Source organism: Rhinichthys klamathensis, unplaced genomic scaffold (assembly GCF_029890125.1).
Source record: "Rhinichthys klamathensis goyatoka isolate OS25496 unplaced genomic scaffold, OSU_Roscu_1.1 h1tg000181l_1, whole genome shotgun sequence".
NCBI classification, from domain to species: Eukaryota; Metazoa; Chordata; class Actinopteri; order Cypriniformes; family Leuciscidae; genus Rhinichthys; species Rhinichthys klamathensis.
The window spans coordinates 2,293,584-2,308,587 of NW_026606709.1; the positions used below are offsets into that span (position 1 = coordinate 2,293,584).

Genomic DNA, 15,004 nt, shown 5'->3' on the forward strand with positions numbered 1-15,004 from the left:
GTAATCATTCACTATATTATAGCTACTCGTTCAATTGTCTGACAACAAAAAAATAGGAAACGAGAACAGCTTTATTTGACATTCGGCTATATTATATTGAATAGAACATTAATTTAGAGAGAAAACGCACTAGGCTGACAGAACGCAAGTACGACGCGATGACGTCATTAATATGCTAATTGACGTATGACGTCATCTAGCGACATTTAGCGACTTTTAGGGAAGGCCTCAGCTACTTTCCTTTGAAAATAGTTGGCAACACTGTCTGGGTGTACCCATTAAAGGGTTAAGTTACATCCTCCTTGTCAGTGTAAGCGGTCTTGTTAATGCACTCTTAAGTGACATATTGGCAGTGTCTCAAAACCCTACGAGCTGCCTACCTAGACTGCATTTTTGGGCATGGGACTGTGCGTGGGAGTGACCGGTAGGAGCACAGGAAGCGTTGTTTGTCTGCTATTGTATAATTGTTGGTCAACGCACTACGCACTCATGATGTTTCTGGTCTTCGTCGCGTCTCTCTGATGTTTCACTGTCTCGCGCCATCAGCGTTGTCGAGTTAAACGTTGTGTAACTTTTATTAACTTTTAATCGCGACACGAAACCCCTGTGTACTGTTCTGTGCCATTTCGCTGCATTATATCTAGCTGTTTTGGACACAACCAGACGCGTGAACGCCCCCATACTTTCTGCTAGTGTTTCGGTTGCCGCGGACTTTTGAGTGACGTGACTAACTCGTAGCGATCTACTAGGCGTTACTGTCCTGCCTAGCAGTTTTCCTCATCACTCCAGCGGACTGGCTTTAAACAAAGACTACCGCTGAACACGGAGCACCTGGGCTTTCTCCTTTGCCCAATGCGAAGTGGCGTAGCTGCTGTGACTGCGCTGTACTTTTGTTTAATGGTGACACGTCTGACTGGGAACATACACAGTAGAAAATCGTTTCAGTTTGCGTATATAGACACACAGTCTGCGCGCAAGTATGCCCCGAAGAAAACAGCAGGCGCCGAAACGAGCGGCAGGTAAGTTTATCTGAAATTCAATAAGATGCTCTTGTTCATCTGTCCTCCATTATGTACATTTCGTTTTAGTACATTTAATAAGGCACAAAATCAGTAATCGCTTTTTTTTTGCCTGGATTATCTAAACATATTTTCCTTATCCTAATTTGGGTCATACTTTTTTATTTGTCATGTTATTGGTTAATTTTTTTGTGCTTTTTTTGTCAGAAGTTAATTAAAGGTGCAGTACAACGCAGTTGATTCAAAATGACTTGAATACATCTTTTGAATAATGACCAGTTTGTTATTTTAATTTTTCATTTTTGTGGGGTTTAAAACAAAATTGTCTAGATAACTGTCTGGATATTGTAATAATAATAATAATAATTTAAAGGCTGCAATTCTTTAATTATATATATATATATATATATGAGAAAGAGAGAGAGAAATAAATAGGCATACAGTAGCATAAGTAGTATTGGCATCATCCTTTATTAGCTTTTTTTCTTCTTCTTTTTTAATGGAGCCAAGTAATTTTGTTTTAAAATATTACCAACATTCTGGAAGCCATTTTGTTGTCATGTGACAAGAAAAAACCCCACAGAAACCAGAAAAGACCCGTTTAGACCCTCAATCTGTAGGCTATATCAAGGTCATTAAGTTGTTGCACAATATGTTGTTGAAATGATATATATATATATATATATATATATATATATATATATATGTATTCAAACCAACATAAATACGAATATTCAATTTCAAGAACTTAACACTGGGATTTTAAAATTTTAATCCCTTTTTATCAGCTCAGGCATTATTTACACATATCCATTTCAGACTCTTTTTAACTTCTTTAGAGAGGTGAAAACCACTGAAGCTGCCTTCATGTTAACCAAAACATTATCTGTCTGGTTAATAGAATAGATCCTATCCTATTATTTGAAAGAGGAGGAGTTCTGGGGCATTTTTATATTTATAGCAGAGCTCTTTGAAACAGATACAAAGCCATTATTATATAGCCTTCACTGTTTTTGTGTGTGTTAGAGGCAGAGATGATGTAGAGTTTAATGGAGGGGTATGGCTTGCTCTGTTAGACTGGCCTGTCAGAACAGCTTTGTCTCATGTTGGATTTAATTGTTATCCTTGTGACAGCCTCATCCATCAAAGGCTTTAATGGTCAATCAGAGCAAGGCCATGTGAGTGCTCTCCTTCTTTTTCCCATAAGCTTGCCTAGGCTTTTATTTCATCAGTATGCTCCACCAAACTTCACTCATGGACCCTGTGCAGAGTGGTGACCATAGTGGTTTACAAGTGTGAGTTTATGGTTTACAGGTATGAACACATTTAGTGAAGTGCTATTTACTTTTAACCTGATGATGACCGAATTCTTGATTCTGATGCATTGTTTTTCTCTGTATAGGATGCACAGCTCAATAGCCAATCTTGTAGGTGAAGTCTTAATGAGAGATTTAGAGCAATGTACCCCATCTCTCTCTTGCCCTAAAGGTTTGCAGTGCTCTGTAAAAAGAAACATTTTGCTTTGCTTTATTTGAGCACACCTAATTAGCTGTAAACTTGATGGATTCCTGACATGTGATTGGAGATGACAAGGTATGCGTCTGTCACCAAGTCATGTTAGGTTTGTGCTCCCTTGATGTAATCAAGTTGATATTAGCCACTCTTGCTGGCCTTTCCTATTGCCGTAACCCAATTTAGCACCTTTACGTGACAAAGGAGCTTTTTGGTGCCTGTCTTGAATCTAGACGATTCTGAACTGTTATGAGGAGACAAACATGTGGAACCACCTACAGTCCTTCTGAAATGGATGTTTTCATCTGTCTGTTTGGCTTTGAGCCATATTTGGAATGACAGATTAGACATCAAATCTATTTTGAGAGTTGTACTTCGTTTCAACTTTGTTAGTTAGATCTCTCTCCGTCTGTGTGTGGGTTGATAATGTGAGTTAATCGGACACTCCTCCGCAAATCCCACGGGCCAGCCTGGCCAAAAATCTTCTCGGTTCTCAGGCTCTGTTGGGCGCGACTCCAGGCCCTGCCTTCTCCCTCTTTCTAAGGGTAAAATCAGTCGCTGTCAGATCTAAGGTGCAAGGCAGGTCATCCGGACAAGCGGCCATCAGTCATGCGTGGATGTGACGCAGGAGCTGGGCTTGATGGTGGCGGTGATGAAAGGGCAGGAAACCATAGAGGCCCGCTATTCCCTAATCCAAACCAGTGTCAACATACCTCTCCAGCCAGGCATGCCTGTAATCACTGCCAAGTGCCAACAGTTTCAAAACTGCTAGAACCCTATTGATTTACACATGGCTGAGACAAAAGATTAAAGTAATCATACACATTCTTGCATACACATTTCACACATGCACACAGATGGTGTGTTCATAAGTTTAATGTGTTCATAACTGTTATTGATGTGATGGGCAAATTTAGTTTTACTTTGTGAATGTTCTCTTTAATCCTTAAAATTGCTTATTTTTATTTATTTAAGCCAAACTTTGTAAGTCATAGCTGACTAAATAAGTAGATGCCTTTTACTATATGGGGTCTAAGAGCCGGTTCATGATAATTAAAAGGAAAAATCTAGTTTAAAACACGTGCCAGGTTCATCGAAATAACTAAACTGTACTATATTTTTGATACTATGAATTATTAATTTATAAATATTTTTGGGGAGGAATAAAATCATGGATTTTACAGGAATTAAAATCATGCTCATTGTAGAAGAGGTGTGCAATATTTAAGTCATAGTATGTATTGATTGCATTTTTTAAATACATTTAAATAGGACAAAAGATGAGCGTCACATCAGACATCATTGACCTGCTATCTATCCAAACTCTCATTTGAACTAGCACTCTATTGTGGTTGTAAACTTATATGAATGTTACTTTGCTGTGTTGACAATGAAGATATCAATCTTCTGTTAAGAAGACAAGAATCCATCTCTTTTTTTCTCATGGGAGGTGGCTTTTAGCTTGTGGTCCATTTTAGGAAAATGAGTCAGTCTGGTCCTCAGGGGTCCAGAAACCAAACCCTGGTGGAGAAGATCAGCACAATGCCAAACCGTCAATTACCCTTTCAACAGAGCCGTTAATCACGCTGCCACCCTTTACTTCTGGCATCCTGACACATGTCATCTATCACCCAGGCTTTCCGAGACACTGAGGGAGGGAAGAAAGGAGAAATATTGTTGAGAATTGGACAGAAAAGACTGGGGAGAAAGTTAGGAAGTGAAAGATACAGGCCAAATGTTTAAAAGCGAAACGGAGATGGTGCTGTATAGGGTTTGTAGTTAGACTAAAAGAAATTGACACAGGCCAAAAAATTCAATAAATTGTCACACTGCTGAGTTAAGCGGTTAAGTCATTAAGTCATCGAAAGCCTTCTTTGGGTAGAGAACTCAGCCGATGACAGACTAAGATGTATTACATGTTGAGCTAGTGAAACGACAAATAAGTTCTAATTTAGCTAAATGCATGATAATTTCTATACTTAAGCAAAAGGTGGGAATGTCTTTCATTGCACATTTCAAAATTTTCACCTACCAAACCACGTTTTGAATTAATCAATCAATCAGTCCGTCAATCACTGACTTTGCTTCTCAATAACACACGTTTGCGTGTGTGTTCATCTTCGTCTGTGGGTATTCACCTACGTGGACATTTGTACGTGTTGACGACTGCGCATTCCCGTCCAAGCTAAAAATGACACGCATCACTCAAGCACAGCTGGCCTGTAAATGAACTCTCTTCTACAGCTCTAGCCCTGCTCCATGATGGATGCTCCTTTAAAGAAAGAGATTAATGAGAGGTAGGCGGCTAAGAGGACCATTTATCACAGTGAATATTATTTGGACGGCTGTGTAAGCCTGTAACCTGAGAGTTAGAGAGGCATAGACAGAGCACAGGGTCTTAGATGTCCTCTCTATGATGAATAGCTTTGCTTTCTTTCCGTGTTTGTTACGAGACACCAGCTGTCCACCGGGTGGTCATTGCCGGATAAGATTGGGAGTTTGGTATTGCATTCCCAACCAACCCTTCCAGTATTCTCCGTGAACTCAATTCCAAGTTATCGGAAGCTCATTAAAGAGGGTAACAAAGCCTCGCTTGAAAGGTTGGGGGGTGGGTGGGTGACCGTCTGTTTTTTTTTTTTTTTATGTTGGTTTTTGCCCCCAACCTCCTCCACCCCCACCTTGTCCCTGCAGAGTAGAATTATGAGTGCCATCCATCTCACTGAGTTCTTTGATGCTGGGCCATCATCTCAGCAGCTGCTGGCTTAGATACACATAGAATTGTTGCCAATCACTCTTGGCAGCTGAGACACATCAGACACACTGTTGTCAAGGGGGAAAAGGAATCAAAGGCACACAGAGTGATAATTAGAGAGATATCTCCCCTGAAAGGACGTTTATGATCAGTAGAATTCCAGTCAGCAGAGACTGTTTGCCTTCCCGCATTTACAGTAAATGGTCAGTTTTAAGTTTCTTCAGCAGAGAAAGAGAAACACTACAGAATGGATAAGACCCAGGACACCGATATACACCAACAGTGTTTTTGTTGTAGTTAAAAAATTAACACTGTTCTTTGCTTCGATTCCAGCAAAGAACACTATTTTTGGCATGGGGGCATCTCAACATGTTGCCTGAACGCTGCTTTATTTTGATCAAAGTGTCATGTGTTGCACATTAGCATGGCCTGAAGCAAGAACAATTCTCACAGTTAGCCTCAATCTGTATCGCACAGTGAGGTTGCAAGAGAGTCATGTGAGCCCTGAGGATGAAAAGCTAAAGTATTTACTGACAGAAAGCTATATGTATGTCGAGCAACCATTCAAATGCATATCATAATCATCTTATTGGGTATTATTGCAAAGTTACCTAACAAGACAAATGTAACAAGACTAATCTATGACATTAAATGATTTCCTCTGATTTTTACTTCATGTAAAAATTTGATCATCTAGAGAATCACATTAAGGGCAAAGCAGTTGTGAGTAGATGCACACTCACAAAAATGCCTACTTTTAATTGTAATCATGTGTCTGACCTCTGTACTGTCTTAGAGTAATCAATAATGCATGCACATTAAATAAATAATGTTATGTATAGTACTTGATGTTCCAATTTAAATGTCTTATGTGCTGTTTCTGTCTGTAGGGTGGAGGGGGTTAATGACTGGTCATATGGAGACAAATGTAATAGTTACATAAATCAAACAGGCCGAGTGCCACTAAAGTCTCCTGGATTTTTGTCCTGCTAGAGCTCATTGCACACATCACATTTTATTAGCTTAATAAATCACCCAGCCTGTCAATCAAGCCTTTTGAGAATAATTGGTTATGGTAGGTGCCTCCTGAGATGGATTATAAATCATTCGAGGTTAAAGATTGTGTTCAAATTTAGTGGGCTTTGGTTTTGATACACACACACACACACACTAGTGAAAGTTTATGGTTTTTCTTAGGATGAACGTGTTCTTAACTTCTCCAGCCCCTAATATTTTTATGAGAACAGACTTGAATACATCTGTACAATATCTGTACCTGTTAAAGTTGACTTATTCTGATTCTGTTTTATATTTTACCTGCTCTAACAACCACCCCCCCCCCTCCCCCCCCCCCCCACCCCCCCCCAAAAAAGTTACTGTCTTGTAGTCTTCGGCGTTTGTACAAGAAAAAAGCAATTTGCCATTGTGAACCCTCAGTGTGTCACCGTAATTGTCTCAGGGATATGAGAGGGCAGGAAAATGATCATGTCATTGTAGTTACACCTGGTTCACCCTCTTTTCGAACTGCTTTGGAGTTCATGCCAAATCAGGCCTTTCAAATGACATCTTTTGATCAAGGCTGTCGGGCACGATCAGAGGAGATTGGCAAGTAATGGATACCTAGTGACAATCCAAATCTACAGAGGGGATAAGACTGGCCTGCACCTGCCAGTTATCCTTTAGAGCACCCATCCTGTGGGCCGCCTGGCTGACAGCCAGTGAGAGGCTAAATGAGAGAAGCGTGGGCTTGTGAGATTGTGTATTATCATTTGAAATGAGAGCTATTTGTGCTTTAACACTCTTGTCAAGACTGTGGTGGATCTTGTAAGGGAGAGAAAGGAAGAGAGACCGTTAGCGTGGCACAATGCACTTGAATCACACATGCAGCAGCACACCATGTTAGCTTGTAATTCAAGGCCTGTTGTATTTCCAAACATCTGACATTTCAAGCGTTTTCCTTTTGACATGAGCAACATAATCACAAATGCGCACACAAACAAGAGTGAATAGAGTGGAACAGAGACGGGGGGGGTTGGTATGGCTTTCAAGAGGGCATTTGTTCCACTTACGGAGTCAGAGTGACAGTGTCAAACTAGCAGGGGACAGGCTGTCAGGAGACGGGATCATCAGTCCCGAAGGACGGTGGTGGATGGGCTCTTTTGAGGGTGTGAGGGCAGCTGGCAGGGAGAAGGGCGACCATGTCCCCTTGGATCTGTCATCTTGAGGTGCTCGAGCAGACACCTTTCTCGCAACACGTCACCTGTCCAAGGTGAACAGTCGTCAGGTGGGATTCAAAGTGACAGGTGGCTTATGTGCCGCCATCTTATGTCATTCCCCTTAACCTCTCAATCTATCTGTCCACCTTTTCCCTCTATCTATTTGTCTCTTCATATGTGCACAGGTGTGTGGACATGTGGGGAGGTGGGCCAAATGGTAGCAGGTGCAGCCTCTTGTAAATAGCCTGATTATATGCTCAACAGCAAACATTTAGATTTAAAAAAGCTTTGATGTTCACTTGACTAGACTAAACCAGCCTATTTCAAAATCTTAGTTCTAGAAGAAAGTTATTTCTCAGTCCTCCGTTATTTGTTTGTGGATGCACTAGTGCTTATGTGCCATTCAGAATTTAATTCAATTCCTGAATTTGATTTGCATTTGAATTGAGGCAGACAACAGTAAACATAATTGCAACCTGAATGTAAGACTTTGATATTTGTGGGCCAGGGTGGAAGAACACCTGTATTGAACGTCTTTAAATTGGAATTTCAGAAAGAGGAATTTGCTGAATTGCAATTTAAATTCAACTTCCTGTGGGGTGTGGCCCAATCACTTCATTCATAGAATAATGTCATTAGGCTAAATTTTGTTTCGTTTGTTTACCTTTCAGTGCTACTTATGTAGCATTTACTTAATTAATTGTTTTCTTCTTCCCTCCCCCTCTAGCTTATGATTCAGAGAAGGAGACCCCCATAGAGACTGAAGATACTGGAAGTGATTGCTCAGTGGCCAAGGAGACACTACAGGACGAAAATGATTTGGGAGAAGACTTAAAAACCCCAATGGATGAACAACATTCCCCTGCTGCTGAGCTATCAGGTCATGATGTTGACAGTGAATCTCACATAAGTGAATCTAGTGATCCCACATCAGATACAGAGAGCACCCCAAACAAAAAAGAGGAGGAGGCCACAAGAGACTTTCTAAACGACAGTTCTGAACACACTGTATGTATTACAGACAGCCTAGAACAGATGAAGGCTATTTACAAAAGCTTCCTCAATAATCCCTACTGGTCCTTTTTGAACTTGAATTCCTCTCAACCGTATGCAGATGAACAGACAGCCAGTAGCAGCGGTAGCAGTAGCAGCAACAGCAGTCCTGGACGCAACTGCTACGATTGGCATCAGTCTGCTATCGCAAAGACATTCCAACAGGTCTCTCAAAAACAACCTATTGCACTTGAACCAAGTATTTTTTCCACTGTTCAGCTCTACCGCCAAAGCACTAAACTCTACGGATCCATCTTTACCGGTGCTAGCAAGTTCCACTGCAAAAGCTGCAGTGCAGCATATGACACGCTGCTTGATCTCACAGTTCATATGAATGAAACAGACCACTATCGTGATGACAACCTCGAACGTGCTAGCAAGGGTGCCAAGTCATGGTCCAAGCCACGTAAGCGCTCCCTTTTGGAGATGGAAGGAAAGGAAGATGCCCAGAAAGTCCTACGCTGTATGTACTGTGGACACTCTTTTGAATCTTTGCAAGACCTTAGTGTGCACATGATAAAGACTAAGCATTACCAAAAGGTTCCTCTGAGGGAGCCAAGAACAGCAATTGCTGCTAAAGTTGTGTCTTCATTCAGAAAGAGGGTTCCAATGGAGTTGGATGTTGCAAAATCTTTGCAAACAACGGAGCAGACAAAAAGTCCTAATGATGGGCAGGCCAGTGATATTTTTCAGATGTACTCCGAACAAACCAACAATAAAAACTTTAAAGATCAAAAGACGACAAACCGTGGTATACAGTTCAAGTCTCAGAATCTTAAATGTATGGAGTGTGGTATTTTGCATGACTCTATTCAGCACTTGAGTGCTCATATGGTGTTGACCGGCCACTTTGTAAAAGTTACCCAATCATTGCAAAAAACAGACAAGCCTCCTCATCCTAAAAGTAAGTCTGAGAAGTCTCAGTCAGGTACAACATGTTCTTCCCCTCTCTCAGCCACAGGAATCTTGGAGTCATCATCCATCACATCTGTAGCAACTGGGGACAACAAGAACAAAACACAAGAAATTACTTCTCAGAAAGACAGTGAATGCAAGGAGTCTGCAAATGTAAATGATGTTAAGCAGAAATTCAGCACATTAACAAAGTCTGATTACCTTACTGAAGATGATCTGAAAGAGAGTCCTAAAATGGATTTTGATATTCTAAAATCACTGGAGAATACAGTTACATCTGCCATTAACAAAGCACAGAGGGGTGCCCCAAGCTGGGGCGGTTACCAGAGCATTCATGCAGCTTATCAGTTACAAAACCATCTGAAACCTGCTCTGCACAACTCAGGCTATATTTCTTCTTTAAAACAATCATCCAGTAGTCAGGAAGTCCAGTCTTTAGACAAAAGTCATTTGATTCCTCCAAGCACTCCACCAAGAGCTTCCTCAACCACAGTTAATCTCCATGAGGTGGACAAACTGGAAAACAAAGTAACCGTAACGGTTGCTGAAGTAGACAGGCAATTTAATGACTTGAATGGGCAGGGATCACCACATCTGCAGCTGCTGAATCTTAAAGGGAAATCACTGGTGTCAAAATCTCCAAGCCTGGATAACATGATTACATCTATGAGCAATATTACTGAGGGTAACACAAACGAAATGGAAATTCAGAAGCACACGCAAGACTTCAGAACTCACACCACCTCCACTTCAGATCTGTATGATGACGCTGCTCTATTATCTGCACACCCAGAGCCAAAACAACCCTCTGTCAGTCCTCTAAGTGCCCTTCAGTCTGTTATGAACCTTCATCTGGGTAAAGCTGCCAAACCGCTAAGGCCTGTCCAGGACCCTATGAGTATGCTTCTCAGGATGAGCAACAGCATGGCAGAAAGGGCCGCTCCATCTGGACACTCGACGAAACTTAGCCAGTCACATTCGGGCTGCCATGAAATTTGCAGAGACCAACCGATAGACTTGTCCAAAGGCAAAAGTGAACAATGTCTCGGAGCTGCTGCTCTCCCAGGCAAAGCTGTGAGTTCCTCTGTGCCTGGTGCATCTGTGACTGAATCAACTAGTTCAAAAATCTTCACACCAGCGAGTCCTTTGCGTGAAAATGCCCTCTCTGACATTTCAGACATGCTGCGAAATCTCTCAGACTCTCGAGTTTTGAAACCCCCAACAGTTTTATGTAGGCCAGAGCAGTCAGAAATCGAAGGTTCTCATACATCAGATGAGGCAGAGGATACGTCAGTGGTGCACAAACGTAAAGGTAGGCAGTCACACTGGAAACCCCAGCACTTGCTGATTTTGCAGGCTCAGTTCACGTCCTGCCTCAGGCAGACAGCTGATGGAAAGTATGTGATATCAGACTTGAGCTCCCAGGAAAGGATGGTCATATCACAAATAACAGGTCTATCTATGACAACCATCAGCCACTGGCTGGCCAATGTGAAATACCAGCTCAGACGAACAGGCAGAACAAAGTTCATAAAGAACGTTGACTCAGGACACCCAGTTTTCTACTGTAGCGAATGTGCAACACAGTTCCAAGCTCGTTCTACTTACATCTGTCACCTTGAGTCACACCTTGGGTTTAAAATGAAAGACTTGGCTAAACTTTCTTCTAAGGATTTCAACCGGAACATTACGAAGCATTCTAAAAGCACTTCCTTAAAACCTGTGCTTCCAGCTGTATCACCAGCTAGAGGATGTCAGGAGCAACTGCTACCAGTGCCAGCGCTGTAAACAAACTATATAATCGTACAGTTAACATTGTATGCCAGGATATTTATTGTACTCCAAGTTGAGAACAGACAGTAGGATCATAGTGTAACGATTCATTCACAGTTACTTACATATTGTTGCATTAACATACATAATTGGCCTTGTAGGCTAAGCTTTGTGATCTTTGGTGTTGTCATGGGAATTTAGCATTAAAAGTTCTAAGGTGGCTAATGTCAGCTTTACCAAATAGATACTCTGTATAAGAAATCTATTATATGTAAACGTGTCTTAAAATTATGAACATTCTCAAATAACCATGAACATTTTGGGGGGAGATGTTTCTGTTCTGATGAGAAAAGAATGTAAATTTGTACATAGACAAACTATGTTATGCATATTTTCCAAAATATGGCTTGCTTTCATTATTGCCTGTGCTACTACTTGGTTTGTTTGTGCATAAGGAATCTGATTTATTGAGATGTATAACTAAAGAACTGTACATAAAGTGTTATAAAAAACTTAGTCTTAAACCTTTTTGTTGTTGATATAAATTACCATGACTTGCTTTTTTACAGATGCGTTTTCACTTCTGTATCACTTCTTAATTTTTATTCTAGCCAGATTTGTTAATCAGTCTATTTAACCAGACGTTTTTATTTACACAATTTTTGTTGAATGTTAATACATTGAATGAGGCATGCCATCCATATATGTAAAATGTAAAAAACTGCAATCTTTTTATAGAAAAAAAAAAAACAATTTGAAAAACAAAACCCTGTTTGTCTTTTTCTTAAATACTTGACTTTCTGTCATACATGCAATTCACATTTTTATTCTATTTAATGTATGGTTTTCCGATTAATTGCATGGCACCAGTTTAACCTGATTTCAGCATTCAATATATTTAAAGCCCATTGTTTAATTAGTCATCCAAGAGTCCAAAACACTTGAGTTTTCTCACTCAAGGATCTGTGTGACCAGTCATTGGATCAAGGCTTTTTCATAATTTGAAATCTCATGATAATGCTGCAATTACTTCCTCTCTAGTGCAGATCTTTTAACTCTTTTCATGCCAAGTTTAAACATCATCTCAGATATCTGTACTCTTTGTAATGTTAGCTTGTTTCCCATTCAGTATTGACAGATTGAATTGACGTTGTGTATTTTTGTTTTGTTCCTTTGGCACAGTGAATTTAGTGGGGGTAGTCACGCCTCGGTGGTAATAAAATAAGAGAGAGAAAGAGAGAGAAGTGCTCCCTGTCAGAGTCACTTCAGCCTATGTCATCGCTCTAATGAATATCATCTAAATTGCTTTGTATATCTGAACAGTTTGGATGTCAATCTAATTTGAGCGCATGCACTGATGGGAAGGGGCCCAGACTAATGAGAAGAGAGCTACGTTTGACAGTGCAATAAGCTTCAACCTGATCAGACAAGTTTGAACAGGAATTCTGACACGTGCCAATCGAGAAAAAAAAGTTGATGTGAAAACAGTAGCTTCAATTTGATGTGAAATGCTGTACAGATTGTACTAGCGTCATGCTTATTTCTTGTCTGACATCTTGTCTGAATATAGCTGTTATAAAACTTGTGAGCCAGCACCAGAAAAAAAGTGATACATTATTTCTAAACATAAATTTTCAAAACATGTTACTTCTATAATGTGGATCTCTGTTCTGGTGTAATTAGCAAAACATTTTCATGGTTAACCTGAAATAAATTGATCACTTGGAACAATCTTCATTGTATCATGGCCTCTTGGAAATCCTGTTCACCCGCTTCTTGAGTGTCGGTTCATATTGTGACCAGACCTGAGTTGATGTGACAGTTTATGACAGCTCCAGAGCACTCATGGGACAGAATCGAGGCAGCTGCCCACAGAGTCCACACTGACTGAATTATTCTCACCACAAGGGTACGGGTTAAGGTCATTTTCCTTTTCTTAAAGAATGGAGTCAGTTTAAAGTCAGTTTAAATTAAGTTGGACATAATTTACACTGTAGTGCTTTAAATATGATTTAAATGTGTTATTGGTTCAGTCATGGAAAATTATGAGTTAAAAACTAAGCAGTATGAAGATCTATGGTGCATTACACCCTTTTCAATCTGCCCAATAATCAAACTCAAGAAAGTTGTTGTACGTCCAAAATATTTAACAGCTGGACAGGGAATATTTTGAGCAGCTGAATTGCTATTCACTAGCATTTCCCCCAGACAGCTGTCAAGAGCATTTTGGCATGATATCTGACAGATTTGCAAAAGACACTCGTTTCAGGGCATTACACTATACATTGTTAATTTAATGCATGATGACACGACCAATTATAGTGAGCTACATGCTCAAATAGCATGTCAAAAGCTGTGTATCAATCCTTTTGATCCTGTTTTCCAACACCTTAAGTGATACCTTAAGCAACATTTCTGACTGCGAGTGAAGTGCTGACCAAGTAAAACGCTTGAGAGGAACACACTGGCTGATCTAGCTATATTTGCAAGAAAAGGAAGGTCTAAAACAAGATGTGTTGGTGTATAAATAAAAGCATATATTTCATTTTATACTCTAGAGTGTACCAAACAACCCCCAAGAGAACTGTGATATCTATCTGAGAACTATAGGTTTGGTTTTGCTCAATTTATTAAAGTATTCCCTGCCTCTCTTGACAGAATTAAGAAACAAAAATCTTTTTAAACATGTTGGCTGTACCGCCCTACAGAATCTTATAGTTATCACAGAAAAATAAATAAATAAATACATTTCAAATATTTACAAATGGAAGACTCTTGGAACACCAGCGCAAACGCCTTATGTAGATTGCCTATGACCACATATCTATAAGATGTGTTCTGCACCCAGTATTTCTGGTTAGATTTGCTTTGTCCATTTATGTAGCGCTGTATTATAATGGGGACAAAAAGTCTGAGAGCTGATTATTTTGGATTTAAAAAATATACATTGAACATTTTAAAGTAAAGAAAATAATGACATAAAAAGAAAATTCCAATTTCATTGCATGATTTTTAATTTCACAAGTTCATTTGCCCATATAACCCTTTTGGCTTGCTGTCTGCAATGGAGGGGCTCGAGGAAGCAGCTTCAACTCGAGCTGAGATATACCCCCTACTGCTTGGAAGATGAGTATGGTAGCAAGATGCATAAATTATGTTGGTGAAGTTGGGGAGGTGGAGGGATGCAGAAACGGCTGATGCTAGAGCTTGGTAAGTAGCTGACATGCATGTGCTCTGGCAGTTAATTGAAAGATTAGATGGGTTCACTACTCCCGAAATTACGTTTAGGAACTTCACTTAAAACATTTTCACTAGAAGAATTTTTGACCTTTGTTTGAACTATCTTTTATCAGATCAGATCTTGTTTGTCTATCAGGTTAGATTTACTTGTTTGTTTGATTGTCCATTTATGTATGGATGTACAATTGTGCCAAATGTTTAAGACCACAAAAAAATCTCACCTTAAACCTGGAAATAACAAGCAAACAAATTTTTTTTTACATATATATATATTGTTTTGAATTAAAAAAATAATGCAAAACATAGTAATCACTAGTAATAGACATGTTTTTGTCTATCTTGTTTCATTGAAATGACCTCATTTTGAGCAGAAAAATGTCAGACATGTCAACATTTCAAAAAAGAAGCTGAACATTGTAGCATGCTAGCTCTCTATCATCGCCAGAGTTGTCTGACATGGTGGCAAGACTTCTGACATTGTGTATTCAGAATGATCTGACAAGGCATCCACTCATGTTCTGTCA

General features: G+C 39.8%; 1 protein-coding gene across 1 annotated transcript; it reads left to right on the top strand.

Annotated features, from left to right (window-relative positions):
• Nucleotides 1-382: 382 nt before the first annotated feature.
• tshz3a (teashirt zinc finger homeobox 3a) lies at nt 383-11,996 on the top strand. Its single transcript, XM_056261263.1, has 2 exons — nt 383-1,019; nt 8,227-11,996. The coding sequence occupies exons 1-2, from the start codon at nt 980-982 to the stop codon at nt 11,253-11,255; spliced, it is 3,069 nt and encodes a 1,022-aa protein (XP_056117238.1). The 5' UTR covers nt 383-979; the 3' UTR covers nt 11,256-11,996.
• Nucleotides 11,997-15,004: the final 3,008 nt, after the last annotated feature.

What these genes read in the sequence shown, in the direction of transcription:
- tshz3a (XM_056261263.1), top strand. Translation starts at nt 980, where the DNA reads ATGCCCCGAAGAAAACAGCAGGCGCCGAAACGAGCGGCAG. An exon ending in GGCGCCGAAACGAGCGGCAG is followed by an intron (nt 1,020 to 8,226) that starts GTAAGTTTATCT and finishes CTCCCCCTCTAG; the next exon opens with CTTATGATTCAGAGAAGGAG.